Consider the following 17,980-nt stretch of genomic DNA (forward strand, 5'->3'; position numbering starts at 1 on the left):
TTGCCACACCTTCCCACGTCATGTACCGTGGATTTGAAATTAGTGTCCTCCAGAAGTGGACACTCAGTTGCTCTTTGTACATGGCATCACAACAACCTGTAATCTTGATAGTCTCCCTTAGCATTGTACCTTGTGTACTGTGAGTTAGGATTGCAGTAGAAACGCAGTTAAGTTGTATGGGCAGTTGTCATGTGAGTTTTGGGTTTGTCTTCTCTCTGCACTAGAAGTAGGTTCGCTTCTGAACAATATTGTGTGGTCCGTTACTGGAAAGTCATGCAACAGCTGAAATTCACCTGATTCATCCTTGTGCTTGTGCTGCACAGAAACAAACTTGATTTTGCTTAGTGTTCTGAAAACAAATCACTGTCAATAAATACTTCAAGCGATAGGGCCAGGGTGAAGGTTTAAACCGAGCATCGTAGGTGAAGAATTGTAACTGTGTAAGAGCTGTTGACTGAGGAAGCAGCCCTAAAATACAAAGTGCTCTTTCCTCTGGGAGATCCCAAGTGCGTACGGGAGTTGGCCTTACAGGGTTGCGGGAGCTGTGCAGGAGCTCCCCCCTCCACGTGTGATAATGCTGGATGCTGCGTTTTATGAGCACAGGGCAGTTGAAGGTGTGCACTGGGAGAGGTAGCAGCAAGGTCATATTGAGGTTCAAAATGCAATTCATAGGGCTTACATTTGAAAACAGACCTTTTACAGCAGCAGTTTAAATGGGAGTCGTGTGTCTCCTAGAGCATGAGATTACTGGGAGAAGATACAGAGTAAACACGTACTTGCACCCGTTTTTCCGTTAAGTCTCAGCAGCTGATGACTATATGAAAGAAACTGAACTATTGCATAGAGCAGGCATTCAGGACAGACCTTCAAAATTAAATCATTTGCACTGGTTTAAAAGTAGGCAGGAGTATTTTAGAGCGTAGCCATTCCAGTTTGCTTTTAACTCTATATATGCCAATCTTCCGTGGCTCTAATGGAAGTCTTATGGCTCAAGGCTTCTAAAAATCATAATCGCCTCTAAAAATAAAGAGGAAAGCTGCAAAAATTATCATATCCGTGATATGCTGTGGTCGTCCAGGCAGTCTTTTTTTTTTTTAATTTAGAGGAATTTTTGTGCTTTACATAAAATGGAGAACACGGGGCACAGAGAGGGAGGTGAAGAAGCATATCCAGTTACAAACTCTCAAATGAAAATAAGCTAACCAATCTGAAACAATTTATTTAACCTTTCTTGTAATTGATTGCTCTTGCTGGAGAAATCCTATTGAATTTAAAATCTTGTAGCTTTTTGTAGGGCACTTTTCCATATCGAGTGTTATGATTGCTTTAACTCGGTTCGTATATCAGGAAACAAGCTTTATTAATAGCTGGATTTAGCAAGTTAAATAATTGGGTTCTTGCAGTGCTGTGAGACTGCAATACGTAGATAAACATGCTGTTCAGCAACAGCTGCATTTTTGTGTTCTTCACTGTAATTAGGTGTCTGGTACTCCAGAAAACTTTGAGAAGGACAGTCATTAAATGATGATTCATTGTCTGTTAAAAAAGTAAAAATCCATGTGTACTATTTTATACCTTCGTATTCACATTTGCCTCTTCCATTTTATCCACCAGTGTCTAATGCTAGTGTTTTGCTTCTTTTGTGTTTATTTATTTTGTTGCTTTTGTTTGAATGTATTATTGTGTTTATATGGAACTGGTCAAAGAACCGTTACTGTATTTTATGTTTGTATCTACATTTTATTTTGCATGCTTAACGTGGCTTTGCCTGGATATTCTTTTTGGTAAGTTCAGAATTTAAAAGCATAATGTTTTCCTGTAGTAAAGTTTGTAACCTGCCACCTTCTTTTCTCCCATCTCAAGTAATGTCATTATTTTTTTTGTCATACTGATTTGTGGTCACGTACTGTTCTGCTTTTGCTAATTATGCATATGATAACACTGTTGTCCTAACTGCCCAGTTTCATCTCTAGCTGAGCTAAACAATATGACGTTGGTACTAATGTGTACTAATTCGACTTTTATCTTCAAAGCGTAGTTGGCAGCTGTTAAAATTACCTATTTTGAGAACTCTGTGTATTTGAGACACAGAACCTCAGTCTTAGAAAACTATGTTAAGGCTTCTTTGCATAGCCTGGTGATTACTTTGTGCTTCACAGGTATTGTTTCTCAGTAGTCTTCTCACGATCTTCTAAGAGCAGTGTGCATGTTTATATTTCTCTTTTAGCAACAGCTTGCTCAACTCCAGAAAGAAAAATCGGAGATTCTGAAGAACCTGGCGTTGTACTACTTCACGTTTGTTGATGTAATGGAATTTAAGGTAAGGTGTTGCAAATATGTCAGTTTTTCTGTTATGTCTGGATTCTTTTTTTTTTATGAAATAACACTGTGCAATAAAATAGCTAAACCTGTAGCTTTGTTCCTTAAACAGAAATCAAAATCAACATAGTCTCCATCACTAAGCATACTAAAGTGATTTACTTACATATTTTTAAACTAAAATTATGCCTTTGTTTTTCAAGGACCATGTTTGTGAGCTGCTGAACACTATTGATGTTTGCCAAGTCTTCTTTGACATTGTAAGTTTCTGGGTTTAAGCTTTCAAACACATCTTCAATGTTTCTAATGAGTACTGGGTGGGGAATTAGGAGGACTTGTTTATGTTAGCCCAGGAAACATGGCATCTCCAGTTATAAATGAAAGAAAAGTAAAAATACTCTAATCTTCAGGTATCTCTCTTCTATAAATGTCTTGGGAGGTGGTGGAGTCACCATTCCTGGAGGTGTTTAAGGAAAAGCTGGATGTGGTAGTGTTAGGTTACAGGCTGGACTTGATGGTGATCTCAGAAGTCTTTTCCAGCCTCTAATTCTGTGGTTCTGTGTGAAATCAGAAGATAGACCATTCTAAAGAGGCTACTTACAGAATCATAGAATCATAGAATGGTTTGGGTTGGAAGGGCCATTAGAGATCACCCAGTCCAACCCCTGCCATGGGCAGGGACACCTCCCACCAGACCAGGTTGCCCAAAGCCCCATCCAACCTGGCCTTGAACACTGCCAGGGAGGGAGCATCCACAGCTTCCCTGGGCAACCTGTGCCAGTGTCTCACCACCCTCACAGTAAAGAAATCCTTCCTAGTATCTAGGCTAAATCTCCCCTCTTCCAGTTTAAAACCATTCCCCCTCATTCTATTGCTACCTGCCTCTGTAAAAAGTCTCTCCCCAGCTTTCCTGCAGGCCCCCTTCAGGAACTGGAAGGCTGCAATAAGGTCCCTCTGGAGCCTTCTCTTCTCCAGACTGAACAGCCCCAACTCTCTCAGCCGGTCCCCATAGAGGAGGTGCTCCAGCCCCCTGATCATCTTTGTGGCCCTTGTCTGGTCCCGCTCCAACAGCTCGATGACCTTTTTGTGTTGGGGGCCCCAGAACTGGGCGCAGTACTGCAGTGGGGTCTCAGGAGAGCAGAGCAGAGGAGCAGAATCACCTCCCTCACCCTGCTGGCCATCCCTCTTTTGAGGCAGCTTATGGACAGTAGTTACAGTATGTCCATTACCAGATATACATATCTTTCTGTAACTTTTGCTTTATTGTATCTTTAAGTTTATTCATAGAAGTTTGTTGTCACCTGCATTCTTAACACATGTGGACTCACAAAACAGGAATATCACTGGTGTCCACCTAAGAAATACGTGAGGAGGTCACTGCTGGTATTGGCTAAAGCAAGTACAACAGCAACTAAATGCGTTACATTAAAAAAAGAAAGCAAACCAAACCAAACCCTCCCCTCCAAAAATAACCCCAACCCAACATCAAAACAGAGCAACCCACAAAAAACCAAAACAAACAAAAAAAACCCCTCTGAAACCTCAAACATATTTTCCTTTTGTTTTCAGCTTTCTTTTTTAAGATTCATAATGTCACTTTGCTAGTTTTAGTAATTATTTTAAATTTGAGCTTTATTAATCTTATACTGTGAAAGAGGAGCAGGTATAAATCCTATGGAATGAGCTTACCAGGCCAATTGGGTGTGTGCTAGTTTTTCACATTGCAGTCTTATTAAAATGTAATTCACAGGGAAGACACCTGCTGACTGCTCAGTAACATCCAACTAAAGCTTTCCTGTGAGCTCATCTGTAACACTTGAGCCTGGAAAGATGTATGTGCAGGCTTGCTTTCACTAGTGCAAAAAGGTTGGGGTATTTGAGTGAATAAACCATGATTATGCAAAGTCGCTATGCAACCAGAACAGAAACTTTGATCAGGACAATCTCTTGTATTTAAAAATTCTCAACATTGGTGGAAAGATGAGGAAAAGTTTTATGCTTGCTTCTGAAAGTTTTAAAATGATAATTTACTTGTTTTATCTCTAGACTGTAAACTTCGATTTAACAAAGAACTACCTAGATCTGATTATAACCTACACAACTCTGATGATACTGCTGTCTCGAATTGAAGAAAGGAAGGCTATCATTGGATTGTATAACTATGCCCATGAAATGACACATGGAGCAAGGTAAAAACCTGCTGTGTAAGAAATGTGTGTAATAATAATAGTAACAGCTACACCTGAGTGAATCATTTGTTGTTGTTTTTAGTGACAGAGAATATCCACGCCTTGGCCAGATGATTGTGGATTATGAAAATCCTTTAAAGAAAATGATGGAGGAATTTGTACCTCACAGTAAAGTATGTAACTACTTTTCACATGCACAAAGTGACCTTAGTTGACAGAAACAGAGATTTTAAAAGTAAATATGCAAGAGTTTGTTTTGCCGAAAGCCATTTGGTATAAATGTTACTGGAGATTTTACTTATAATGGATGTCTGGGTCTGAGAATTGATACACTATTAAATAACAGAACAGAATAGAAATAGAGGAATGCTGAGCCTCATTGGTAAGGTACCGTTTTATTCACTAAGGTTTAGAAATTGATAAAAAACCAGTTGGGGATCATGTGAGAATAGTTGCGTCTGTGTTTTTGTTTGGTTTGCAGCTTGAAATAAAGGAGATTGCTCATGTTTCTGTGAAACCGGTTTTTTCCTGGTTTACCACTTCAGTTGAATGTGGTTTTCTGTTTTGTAACTGGAGAGTTTTTGGTTTGGATTGTCCTTGAACTGAGGACCGTGGAGGTCACTGCTGCCTCTTTAATAACATCTCCTATACTCAAAAGCTGACATTGTGTAGCCTGCTAGGTTGACATTGCTAAGTTAAATGAGCCAAGTTCCTTAAGCCTTTTCTGTCCAAAGGTTTTTAAGCTTTCATTCATACATAGCTGGTTGTGCTGCAGTGATTATTTATCTAGTCTGTATTGTCATATGAGAATATCTTGGAGAGGTGACAGATGCCTCGCAGAAGTCGATGTATGTCCTGTTTATCACTTCCTGTTTGTCCACTGGGCTTGCTACTTTGTCAGAGAAAACTGAATTTGTTTCGTTGGTACTGACCAACTGTTATTTATAAAGCTGTTATTTTCCAGATGCTTGCAAATTGATTGCCTAACAAATTCTTTTGGAACCTTGACGGAACTTTAAGCTATATACTAAGTTATTGCCTGAAGTTTTTGAAGTTTGGGGTTTTTTTTTCCTGTTTTGGAGTCTGTGTGCTGGTTGTGTTTTCCTTTTCTTGTCCTCTTGAGATTTTTCTTAATTTTCTTAAAATTTAAGAGAGTCATCAGAAGTTCAGAGAGTTTTCCAGCTACTTCTCCAAGTGCTCTGAAGTGAAATAGTTTTGAATACTTCTCACTTGTCTAAATAATCTGTAATCTTATTTCCAGACTTTCCTCTGCATGATTCTTGTCTTGTTAAGACTTACTTAGCTAAGACTCTTATTTGCAGTTCATCTTTTCCTGTGCACATTTTAGTAAAGATACTTCATGCTTCAGCATTATCTTTGTTTACACTCTTGCATTTCATAGTGGACCAATTCATTCCCTTGAGATGTTTCATGAAGCCATTTTTCTGTCTGATTTTGCTCTTCTGCTTATTCTGTGCTAGAAGTATAAATTGAGGTTAGGTTGTACCTTCAGGCACGGTGGTATAGAAGACGTACTCTGCTTGCACTCTTGTGGAGCTGCACACTAAAGTTGTCTATCCATCATCTCACTGCTTTGCAGTAAACCTGACCGTTGTTTAGTCCTTTAAATTAGCTTCAGCAGGTTACCTTCCCCCCAGGTGAGCTTCTTGGGGGGCATAATGCTTAGACTTAACCTCAAGTTTAATTTCAGAGCTAGTTCAGTAAAATGTTTTTATTATTGTTAGTAATAAAGCTGAGAAAACAGCACTGCTGATGAAACAGTACCTAGTGTCTCTTGTGCTTGGACTATGGCAGTGTCAATACTCAGCTCACGAAATGAGATAAAGAACTTGGATATTTATCCAAGACTGAGCCTTGAGGCCATCTTCAAACTAATCATTGGTCTCCTTTTCAGTCCCTTTCAGATGCTCTGATTTCACTCCAGATGGTCTATCCTCGAAGAAATCTCTCAGCTGACCAGTGGAGAAATGCACAACTACTGAGCCTCATCAGTGCCCCCAGTACAATGCTTAACCCTGCGCAGTCTGACACAGTATGGCCTTTCAATTTGCATTAGATGATAAAGTTAAGCAAGGTTTTTCGTAAAATAATGTAGAGGTGTTTCATTTTCTATTTGATTATCTTTACGTGGCTCTTACCAAAGAAATAAATAGGCTGGTTGGGAGAGCTGAATACTTCAGTACCAGGGGAAAAGTTTTCTCACATTAATTCAAGCTTCTGTTGCATTAGCTCATGCTTTCATTTCCAGTATTTGATAATCAGAAGAAGAAGGGAAGCAATGTTAACTTCTGCAGTGTAGAAGGAAGGAATCCTCTGTACCGTCTCAAGTATTTGTGGGCCAACAGACTGAAAATCAGCACTGATAGTTCCTCTAAAATTTTTACTGTTTGCATCTGCTGCCTCAGTTGTGATCTGAATGAGCGTATTTCTGGAAAAATTCTAACGTTAACAGCTGTCAGGTTGTGATTAATATACATCAAAAGCCTTTTGTTGCTAAATATTCTTAAATACAATACTTGTTGAGACCAAACATTTGTAAAAATTTGTTCCCTGTTTTGTTCAAGGTATCGAAGGCTGTGGAAGCTGATGTAATGTTCACACCCTCAGTTTCAAATGTTCCCTGTTAGTAATCAGCAGTTGTCCATGACTCATCAACATTTAAGGCTTTATTTGTCCCTTTTTAAAAAAAGTGTTTCTCATTAAATGTATTGTCTTTTATACAATTGGTTTGCTACAAATTACTGTGTTTTCAACAGATGCCATGTGAATACCTCTCTCTGGATGCAATGGAAAAATGGATCATTTGTGAGTAAAATATTCTGAAACAGCTCATGGTTGTATTCAAAAAATCAGTTAACATTTAAAAGACTGCTTGCTTCTCTGTACTGTACAAAAGCTGTTGTATTCAAATTAGATTCCAGAGAGCTTGATTAAATCTCATTTGTATGTATCATACCTTTACATGCAGTGAAGTTACAATTCAGCATATACTGCTGAAATGGAGTTTGTCATCATTTTGTTCCAGGCTTTGACTAAAAGTGAGGGCTTTAATAATTCTGATGGAAGTAGCTGAACAGTATAAGCATTAAGTAGTTCATGTTACAAAAATCCTACAAAAACACCTCCACTAGAACAATGTGGAGTGTTTTTTATATATGAAACGATGTTACCCATTAAACAGTTTGTTACTGAACTATATGAACCGTTTAAGAGAAAATGCGTAATTCACTGCTGTGTTACTGTCTTTGTGCCTCTGGTCTGTGACATACATCGATGTGGACTTCTGAAGTTGGATTTATTTTGTGCCATGGAATACTAAATAGTGATGCTACAGCTTTGAACCTTTGGAAACTTGCACTTCAAAGCAGCTCTTGCTTGGCTTTGTTTCGAGATGAAGTATTCCATATTCACAAAGCTGCAGAAGATTTGTTTGTAAACATACGAGGGTAAGTTTTCCTTCTGTTTTTCTCCTTTCAGAGCCTCTGTTAAAAACGTGTAATGTTTTTGAAGAACTGTTTTGAAAGTGTTACTTCCAGCTCATAAAAATTCTGCTTAAGGATAGCACACAAACATTTTTGCTTAGTATCTTGACTGGTTCTTTAATGCATTACTTTCAGGAGTCTGGTTTCATGACCACCATGCCTTTTATTATCTCGGTTCTGACAAAGTCTGGTGAATCAGTCTCTAAAACGGCAAAAGTTAAAATTTAATGATCTCACCCACAAATATTAATCTAGTGAAATGATGTCATGAATGTGGAGTTTGCTTGAAAAATTGCACATCTGACACTGTTTCTGCAATGTATCGTACAAAAACAAAGTTGAGACCTCTGCCAGCGAATACCAGGAGTACTTCAGTATAGAGTATTTTTGGTTTGAGCATCGACTTTTGGCATTCAGCTCTGATCAGAAAAATAAGTCTTGTGTGAGCTTTTTGCAGTATCCTCCTTGCTATGGCATTAGAGCTCCTCTCAAGTTGCGCTCAGCTCGTGCTAAATTGTGCTGCTGATACTGACTACCACGTTGGATTGTTTTTTTACTTGCAGCTACAACAAGCGTATTAATGACATCAGAGAGTGCAAAGAAGCTGCTGTTTCACATGCGTAAGTGCCTTAAAGTTTTCCTCTGAGATTTTAGTGTTGGTTTTTGTCACAAAGTGATACAGAATGTATGAACAGGACTTGTTGAATGCTGAATTAGTTGTGCGTTTTCAAATGAGATCTTGTGCTGGTTGTTCTTTTTCATCTGGATTTGCTTAATGCCATTATTGATTTAACTCCCAAAGTTTTAGATTACTTTCAGATTATAAGGATGGAAGGTTTTAGTTTATTCTCGACTTTCTTTTTGTCTAATTACTTAATGTGAATGCAAATTAAATAGGAATATTTTAGTGGAGTCAAATGGACATCACAGAGCAGGGGCAGAGAACCTGGGTTTTAGAGTTAACCATACTTCAGAAATATGCAGTGTTGGTGATGGGGATGCCAATTTCAATTGAACCACACCTCTAAAACACTGCACTTTTGAAGTTGGTGCAGTAGGAGCTGCCTATGCTTGGCTTTAGATGTTTGGAAGAATGAAATATTCTGTGGTTAGCAGAGTGGATGATGTCTCTCTTCTTTTGATGCAGTGGCTCAATGCATAGAGAGAGACGCAAGTTTTTACGTTCTGCACTCAAGGAACTGGCAACTGTCCTGTCTGATCAGCCAGGCCTGCTGGGTCCCAAGGTAATTATGGTTCTTATGTTTTGCTTTTATGCAATCTTAATGTGTTTTGCAGTGATAATGAGACAATTAGTTTGTCTGGGGCTAAAGAAACCCTACTTTGGTTTTAAGATTCTTTGGGTTTAGAGACTCGTTGCCTCTTCGTGTGCACAAGCAGTCCAACTGTTGTATGGATTTATAACCTTGTGAACAATTTTTCTTTTTCAGGCACTTTTTGTCTTTATGGCGTTATCCTTTGCTCGTGATGAAATTATTTGGCTTCTTCGTCATGCAGATAATATGCCAAAGAAGAGCGCAGATGATTTCATAGATAAGTATGTTAATTTTCAGTGTTATACCTTAAATATTTGAGAGTTTCACAGACAAAATGCATTTAAAGGCAAGGGAATCTCAGGAAAGCATGACTGTATGTGTAGAAAATCTTTACCTGGGAATATTAAGCTTCCTATCAAAACAGAAAGCTGCAAGTATTGTATTAGAAACTGGAGCACATCAGTGACAATTCATTTTCTGCAGAAAATTTATTTATAGAATAAAATTATTTTATGTAAGTTTTATGCATTGTTTTTCCTTTGAATAAGCAAAACATCGTGTGTCTTCAGTGTTACTGATTTTGCATTGAGCAAATCGATGGTGAGGGGAAGGAACCTGTCAGAAAGCTTGATTTATTGATTTGTATTTTAGCAGAACTCTTAAATGCAGTAAGATGTGTTTAGGTTCCGTTAGTGTCATCGTAAGTGGACGATAAGAATTAGAAACAGGATTATGAGATCTTATTAATGTGGATAGGCAGAAGGCCACTAGTTGTTCTCAAGATTACTCAGCACAAGATTGAACTGAAAGTGTGTGTGTTGACTGCAGGAGTTTATACGAGTGGCAATCACACCACCATTTCTAGAGCTGGAGTAGGAAAGCCTTGGGTTCTCTTCACTAGATTTAGGTACTAGGGTGAGGGATGGAGGTCCCAGAGCCACTCTAAAACAACCCTGTGCAAGTGTTTAACCATCCTTGTGGTTTAAAAAAAAACCACAGAAGAACAGTGATTACAATGGTATTTTTCAGTTTTAACCACTTTTTTTGAGGAAAACCTTTTTTCAAATTGAGCATTATAGAAGGGCTTCTTACTCAAAAAATAAGCAAATAGTTATACAGACCTTTGGGGATTACCATGACGGTATCCTGCTAACTTACCTCCTGTTAAATGGATTTTACCTTGCAGAGAAAATTACCTATGTGAACTCACTTTACAGTGTGAACAAGTATTTTCATACAGAAATGACCTATTAATAATAGTTTTAAAAGTAAGGTGTATGAGGAAATCCCCTTGAAGTATTCCGTTCAAAGAAATTTGTTTTAGTATTTTGGGTGTTTTATGTTTGTAAGCTTTTCCTTGTCTTCATGCCTAGACACATAGCCGAGCTGATATTCTACATGGAGGAGCTCAGAGCACACGTGCGAAAATACGGACCAGTGATGCAGAGATACTATGTGCAGTATCTCTCTGGCTTCGATGCGGTGGTCTTAAATGAACTTGTTCAGGTATGGCAGCACTGTAGTTCGGGATTCTGAAAGATAACTTTTGAAAAAGGCTTTTTGTCCAAAACAATTTTACGAAACACATCTTGGTTTGTGGATTTTGATGAATAAGAATAAGGCAAATTAAATCACTGTTTAGTTCTGGGATTAAGAGTTGTCCTTTTGGTTGTTATATGAATGCTTAAACGTTATTAAGCTATGCTAGGTTTACAGACTGAAGGAGCATTGTAGAACCTTCTTCTGTAGCCTGACTACGCAGTGATGGCATTTCTGAACCGGTCTGGGTTTATCCCCAGTGACCACCAGATGGAGCCCAAATTTGGTGACTAGGTCAGCTACTCAGGCTTGGCAAGTTCGTGCTGTGAGCATTTTGCGTTCAGAAATTAACTTCACACTTCAGGCATTACATCAGTTACGGAAGGTGGAACTTACATACTCTACTGTGTATTTAAACGAACTATTTAACCACTTTAAATACCAGTTTGTATCACTGCTTAGGGTATTAAATGTAACTTAATCCTTGGGTTTATTTTCAATACCAAAATAACCGTATCTGGGGCTTTTTTACTTATGACTCTATATACTCAGATATTAACAGGTTTTTCTGAAGTGACAGTATTAAATATTTTTAACATTTGTCATCTATTTCCTGGGAAACTATTTTCTAGATTTAGTGAATGACTTCTAAATGCTGTACAAGTGGCACAAGTGTTCTGTGTTTCGATGGGGTAATCCTTAAGATCAAACTGAAATGAGGAAAAACAATTAGCTTGGATTTTAGTTGTAATTAGTTCATAAAAGGTATCAGGCACAAGACAAGACAAGCGATTGAGTGATAATTATGATGTTTTAACCTAAAGGCTGAAAAAGTCAGTCATAGCTGGAATTAAGATAAACTTCTGTACTGTAATATTTCATAGAAATATTATCTTACCAGTTGCTGAAACTGTTTTCATTACCTGTTTCATTCTGTGAAATTTGAAAGTTTCTGGCAGTGTCAATCATTGAAGCCAGTGGTAGTAAAAAACTGTTGAGAGAGAGTTTTGTGGGAAGCAACGTGATGCTGGTGTTGACTCTGTTACATCCTGCTATAGCCAGATTTTCTCTGCAGACAAATCAGGTGCCTATAGAGGTCAGAAAAATGTATGGTGTCTGATAGCAGGAAAATGTTTGGTGTCCATTTTGTAAATGGCTGCAGCCTGAAAATGCGTGCACACGTTTACTGACATATTCCCATTTTAGACAGATTTATTTTTTTATGGAAGGGAGCTTCTCTAGGTATTTGTCATCGAGCAATGAATTTAAAAAGTGAAAGCTGTTAAATAGAACTATTTGAAATATCCCATTGATTAAATTACCTTGTGTAAATTTTTGTACTTTTCGGAGTATAGCTGATAAATTGGGCATGGGTTTTAATATTGTTTCATAAACCAAGTTTGAAATAAAAATAGCAACAACGTTTATTTTAGAATCTTTCAGTGTGCCCAGAGGATGAATCAATCATCATGTCCTCTTTTGTAAACACCATGACGTCCCTAAGCGTGAAACAAGGTAAGATTAAATGGACCTGGGAAATGGGAACAGAGCGGCGGATTCCTCTGGAAAGTTTGACACTTTCTATTTCATGCAATCAGTAGAAGCAGATAGCTTGCATAAACTGAGTTTGTTCCCTTGTTTCTCTTTCATTACGGTATCTGCTTCTTGTGTGCCTCTTTTCCAAGACAGCTCTATACAGATAGAGCTTTTGAGGAATGCTATTGGGAAGTAATCTTACCTTTTCATTTATAAAGAATATTACACATGTTTTCATCTAGATATTTTAATTCCTATGAGCATAGCTGTGCTGGATGGAAATTCTTAGGTAAAATCATAAAGTTCAGTACTTGAATAATTCTTGAGTACTTTGGGGTTTTTGTTTGGTTTCTTTTTAAGAAGGTCTGATATAGTATATCTGAACTCAGTTGTTTTCCTAAAGGTGTTCTGTTCTGTCTTTTTCCCTGATGCAGTTGAAGATGGAGAGGTATTTGACTTTAGAGGAATGCGATTAGATTGGTTTAGATTGCAGGTAAGACTTTGTAAATATGCATGACACTTTACTAACTTAAAACCAAACTGGTTAATAAATTACTGCTTTTCTAGATTACTCTCATGCTGCAAGTGGGTGACAGGCCACCTAAGAATAAACCACTCTTTTAAAATAAATACTAAAGTAGATAATTTGCTACATTTTGATGTAGCTTTGTCTGCATTGCGTACTTTTTGCAAATCATTCTTTGGGATGTTTGTAACAGTTTGGAGATAAACGTGTTCAGGATGAGCAGTCTGTTGGCGGCTGTGCACGATATGGTGTATGATTCACCCTCCCCAGCCAAGGGAAGAGAGAGGCTGTTCAGTGAGAAAATCATGTTCAGTGAGATCACTCCTGTGGATTGCAATAGCAGTTTGGAGACATCACTGAAAGGCAGTTTGCTTTTCTTAAGCTATATTTGAAAGATAAAATAGTCTGTCCACGATCTTTAAGTACACAGGTGTCCTACGCATACCATGATCAGTATTTCACATTTGTATTGGGCAATAGCAATGGAATTTGCAATGAAACAGCTGCAGATATAACATAAAACTTTTTCTTCTGTCTTTCCAGGCCTATACCAGTGTTTCTAAAGCTTCGCTTGGTCTTGCAGACCATAGAGAACTAGGAAAAATGATGAACACAATCATTTTCCACACAAAAATGGTAGATTCTTTGGTGGAGATGTTGGTTGAAACCTCAGATCTTTCTATATTTTGGTATGTTACTAACCTGACTGTAGAAGCTTTTTATTACTTATTGTTTAGTTTGTCCTTGCAAGTGTAATTTTTAAATAGCAAACTTTGTAGGAAGATAGGCCAGGGGGAGTATCAGTTAGAATTTCTGGTTTCCGTCAGAGTTAGTTTGATAAAAGTGATTGTGAAGATCTGTCAGAGAGATTCTTCAAGCAGTCACATAATTGATCTGGGGCCTTTTGCATGTTCTTCCTTAATATGTTTTTGCAAAAGGTGCAAGTTTTTGCAGTGCCTGGGTGGCAAACATCAGACTGAAACTGTAATAATTACACAGAGATGCAGATAAAATGCATAAGAAGTAAATGCAGAAAACAAACTTACCTGAAAGCATGATACATTTTGTGGTGTGAGTTATACCTACAAATGTGGCACTAATAGCATGTTTGGTTTGTGTGAAGTAGACTTTATTTGCAGCAAAATTATGTGTGTGTTCTACTTAAATGTCTATTTCTGATCAGTTTTTATAGTCGTGCTTTTGAGAAGATGTTTCAGCAGTGTTTGGAGCTTCCCTCTCAATCAAGATACTCTATTGCATTCCCACTACTTTGTACTCATTTTATGAGCTGTACCCATGAACTATGCCCGGAAGAGGTAATTTTTAAATGTATTATCTTAGTTATGTTCATCTCTTGTTTAAAAGTAGAGGGGACTAGAGCCGGACACTGTAAGAAGGTGTTTGTTATGGCATTATAAGATTTGAGGGAGGAGAGGGGTAAAAGGGAGAAGTAAAACAAGTAGATAGCTTCTTGTGTGATTCTTCACTCATAGATCTCAAAATCCTTTCCTGAAGTGGGTAACCATTATTATCTATGCTTTAAAGAAAGGTTAAACTAAGGTACAAATGTTAGATGGCTTTTCTGGGGTCATTCAGGCTTAGATGCTAATAAATTCCATATGCTTACTAAAACTTACAAGCAACTATTTTTCTTTCAAATGGTTTATAAATTCATAGTTAGAAAAAGGAAGTAGGAAGTTGGGATTTCTGTATAGCTTCTTATAAATAGTGTTTCTTCAGTAAGATTTAAATAAATTTTAAAAAAAATCCTAAGTTGTATACAGTATAATGCAAGCATTTGTTTTGGTAAGAACTGGGTAATGCAAGCCCTTTTGGTTACAATTAGAAATGAAAAAATGCAGAGTGTTGTTAGAAGAAATGGACCCTTTGTTAAAGGAAGTAGTTTGATTCTGAGGAAATTCTTCCTACTTCTGTTGTAATGAAATAAGATCCTGTAGTACATTTGCGGTGTGTCCACTGGCTTTGGAATTACTCTGGGCATTAACTTGGCCGGTTTTGTGTAGGACTCATAAAAGTGTTTTCATTCCTAACAGCCCTCATCTGAAACAATTAGATGAATAAGATCTGTTGTAATATTCACGACATGGGTTTTTCTTATGTAAACATTAAATCCTCTTCTGCTAAACTTAACCTCAATATATGTCTATATCATTATTTTCCCTGTATACTTTGCTTTGAACGGCTGCATGCTCTATTTATGCTAGACAAGCACCAAAATGTTTCCAGGAACACTTCCCTTCAGGACAAAAGATGTCTTTCAGAACAATTACAGTAACAGTAAGGTAGCTGAAATCCACTGTGTGCTAGTTACTGTGAATTCAGCTGCAGCAAGCACATTTTGCCACAGCCAGCAGAACTTTGAACTCAATATCTGAACTGTATGACTTGGTAACTGATATCATTTTGGATAAATAATCTTCGCTGCACTGTGTATGATGTGTTGTAGTGTGGCTGTTGGAAAGTAAAAGTGGTGAAAGAAGGATTTTGGTAAAACAGAGGCCATGTTTGTGCAGATCCAGTGACAAAGGAGCTGAATCCAGAAATTAATGCAGCAAGGACTCAGTATTGATTTTTTCAGCGGTATGAAGAACACTGTGCTTCCTCTGTAACTTGAGTTCATGCTTTTTTTCTCCTAGATTTAGTACTGGTACAAACTACAGTTAGCAAAACATTTTTCATTATAATATGCCATGTCAGTGATTATGAAAACTTCACGGTTCAAGTGACTGTTATCTGCACTACATACAGCATGTCTTGTGTAAATATTGTAGGACTAATGAGGAACTGAAAATCAGGCCTTTTTTTTTTTCTCCCTTTGACAGCGACATCATATTGGAGATCGTAGTCTTTCCTTGTGCAACATGTTCCTGGATGAGATGGCTAAACAGGCTCGAAATCTTATCACAGACATTTGCACAGAACAATGTACGCTTAGTGACCAGGTGAGTGTGGTTGTGTCAGTTGTAATTCTGCTTTGAGATTTTTCTCTGTTCAGCTTTCTGAATTTTTATGGGTTTGTCTCCTGTTCAATTTTTTTCTGTTTTGGGAAGGTTTTCTGGTTATAAAATGGAAAGTGATTTGAGGAAGACTTTTTAATATTAGAGTTGTGTAGTTAGTAGTCAAAGGAAGAACTGTGTTACTTTTGTGATGAAGGTTCCACCTGGAACATAAGCTTATTTTGTATCTCGTGGCTGCTGAAAAGTTGGGTTTTAATTTAGAGGGGCTATTTCTTTTCATTTACTAGTTGCTGCCAAAGCATTGTGCCAAAACCATCAGTCAAGCAGTGAACAAAAAATCGAAAAAACAGACTGGAAAGAAAGGAGAACCTGAAAGGGAAAAACCAGGAGTAGAAAGCATGAGGAAAAACAGATTGGTTGTGACAAAGTAAGCCGCATCTTCTGTTCCTTTCACCTTGAATCCCAAGTCAAAACATGTGTGGTTTACATACTGAATGCTTCTAGCTTAATTTATTTGAGTAAGTTTAATTGACTGTAAATATGACAGCTTTATACTTTGTGAGCATATGATGCTTTTGTAGCTTGTACAGAGCCTGAGTTCTTTTACGTACAGCAATAGGAACGTGTGTCTCTTGAATTTATCCCCTTGGCTGTTTCAATAACCAAACTATAAAACCCACCTGAAAGAGATAGGAAGAAAGAGAAATAAATACAGTTTGGGGTGTAAGAGATTATAAGGGAGGAAAAGGTAGAAGATAATTGTTAGGAGTGATCAGAGGACAAGACGGTAGAGTGATAAAAGTATGAAGAGGAATGAAGCTAAGAAAAGGAAACAATAAATGCAGTGTTGTGGCTGGGAGTGCCCAAACACACACACTGCTGAAAGGGAAGTGGTTTTGCTACAGCTGCAACAACCAAACATCAGAGAACTGCAATGATTATAGAAGTTGAGGGAGAAGAACTTGCTTGTAGGTTAAGATTCCTCCCCCAGTATCTTTAGGTTTTTAGTACTGGCTAGTAGCAAACACTACTTGTACTGCTTAGTTCGGTTATGAAGAAAACAGCTTAACAGCCTGTTCTTTTTGAGGGAAAAGTATGCATTTATATATATCTATATCTATATATATATACACACACACATATATATATATACGTGCACACAAAGAGAAGAAAATATGGATATATATCTTGCATCACTGTGTGTGATGCAGATCAGTATGCAGTTGTAGGATGTGTTCTTACCCAAGATACATTTTTTTATTTTAAATAGAAAAGTGTCTCAAAGCAGAAAAAGATAATTATAAAGAGCTGTACTTGCTCGAGGCATCTACCATCCAGCATGTGCTTTCCATGATAATGCATGTTTATGTTATATTAAATATTTTTTATTTTCCTTTTGCCTGTTCTTAAAGCCTGGACAAACTGCACACTGCACTTTCTGAGCTCTGCTTCTCAATCAATTATGTACCAAACATGGTGGTTTGGGAACACACGTTTACCCCAAGAGAATATTTAACGTCTCACCTGGAAATCCGCTTTACCAAGTAAGAAATATTGTAAAGATAGAGGCATTTATATGCAAGATAAGTCTTTGCTGGTTTGATGTTGTAAGTATTTTATACTTAGTACTTTTAAACTTTAGTTTAAGTAAAAACTTTAGCGTAAGTACTAAAGTACTTAAAAACTTTTAAAATTCATACTCAATTATAGCTATAATTTTTTTTGCAGATATTTCAAACTAAAACTATGACAGCACCTTTGGTCGAAGAATTTTTTTATTTTTGCCTTAGTTGATATGCTTCAACCACTTTAATACATGATTGTTCTTGCATTTCCCAGAAGTTTTGCATTGTAAAAGACTTTAACATTGATGTATTGACCAAAGTCTTGCATATTGTGGATTGCTTTCATATATGGAGGGAACGAAAAGCTTTATTTTAAAAATGCTCAGTGAGTTTTCTTACAGTCTCATGAAATTTTTGCTGGAACCACAAATACAGTTTTCATTGGCATCTAGAACCATTTCTGGTGCTGGTGTAGTATGTGCATTGATTAGAGTTTTATACTTGCAGGTTGGAGAACTATTCAGATAAAAGCTTTAAATAGAAAGTGATTT

At 37.4% G+C, this 17,980-nt stretch overlaps 1 protein-coding gene across 1 annotated transcript in view; it reads left to right on the plus strand.

Moving 5' to 3' along the window:
* Positions 1-17,980, plus strand: part of NCKAP1 (NCK-associated protein 1) — a gene marked incomplete at its 5' end in the record, with an annotated part of 45,348 nt that overhangs the window by 10,112 nt on the left and 17,256 nt on the right. The window contains 18 exons of the mRNA XM_010189598.1: positions 2,228-2,320; positions 2,523-2,579; positions 4,366-4,508; positions 4,591-4,681; positions 6,424-6,561; positions 7,286-7,334; positions 7,819-7,975; positions 8,575-8,631; positions 9,159-9,255; positions 9,460-9,566; positions 10,659-10,791; positions 12,258-12,339; positions 12,795-12,853; positions 13,430-13,575; positions 14,070-14,202; positions 15,730-15,849; positions 16,152-16,291; positions 17,277-17,408. Coding sequence (XP_010187900.1) covers positions 2,228-2,320; positions 2,523-2,579; positions 4,366-4,508; positions 4,591-4,681; positions 6,424-6,561; positions 7,286-7,334; positions 7,819-7,975; positions 8,575-8,631; positions 9,159-9,255; positions 9,460-9,566; positions 10,659-10,791; positions 12,258-12,339; positions 12,795-12,853; positions 13,430-13,575; positions 14,070-14,202; positions 15,730-15,849; positions 16,152-16,291; positions 17,277-17,408 — 1,934 coding nt within the window. The remainder of the gene's footprint in view (positions 1-2,227; positions 2,321-2,522; positions 2,580-4,365; positions 4,509-4,590; positions 4,682-6,423; positions 6,562-7,285; positions 7,335-7,818; positions 7,976-8,574; positions 8,632-9,158; positions 9,256-9,459; positions 9,567-10,658; positions 10,792-12,257; positions 12,340-12,794; positions 12,854-13,429; positions 13,576-14,069; positions 14,203-15,729; positions 15,850-16,151; positions 16,292-17,276; positions 17,409-17,980) is intronic.

The sequence above is a fragment of the Mesitornis unicolor genome, unplaced genomic scaffold (genome assembly GCF_000695765.1).
Source record: "Mesitornis unicolor isolate BGI_N332 unplaced genomic scaffold, ASM69576v1 scaffold16938, whole genome shotgun sequence".
In the NCBI taxonomy this organism is placed as follows: Eukaryota; Metazoa; Chordata; class Aves; order Mesitornithiformes; family Mesitornithidae; genus Mesitornis; species Mesitornis unicolor.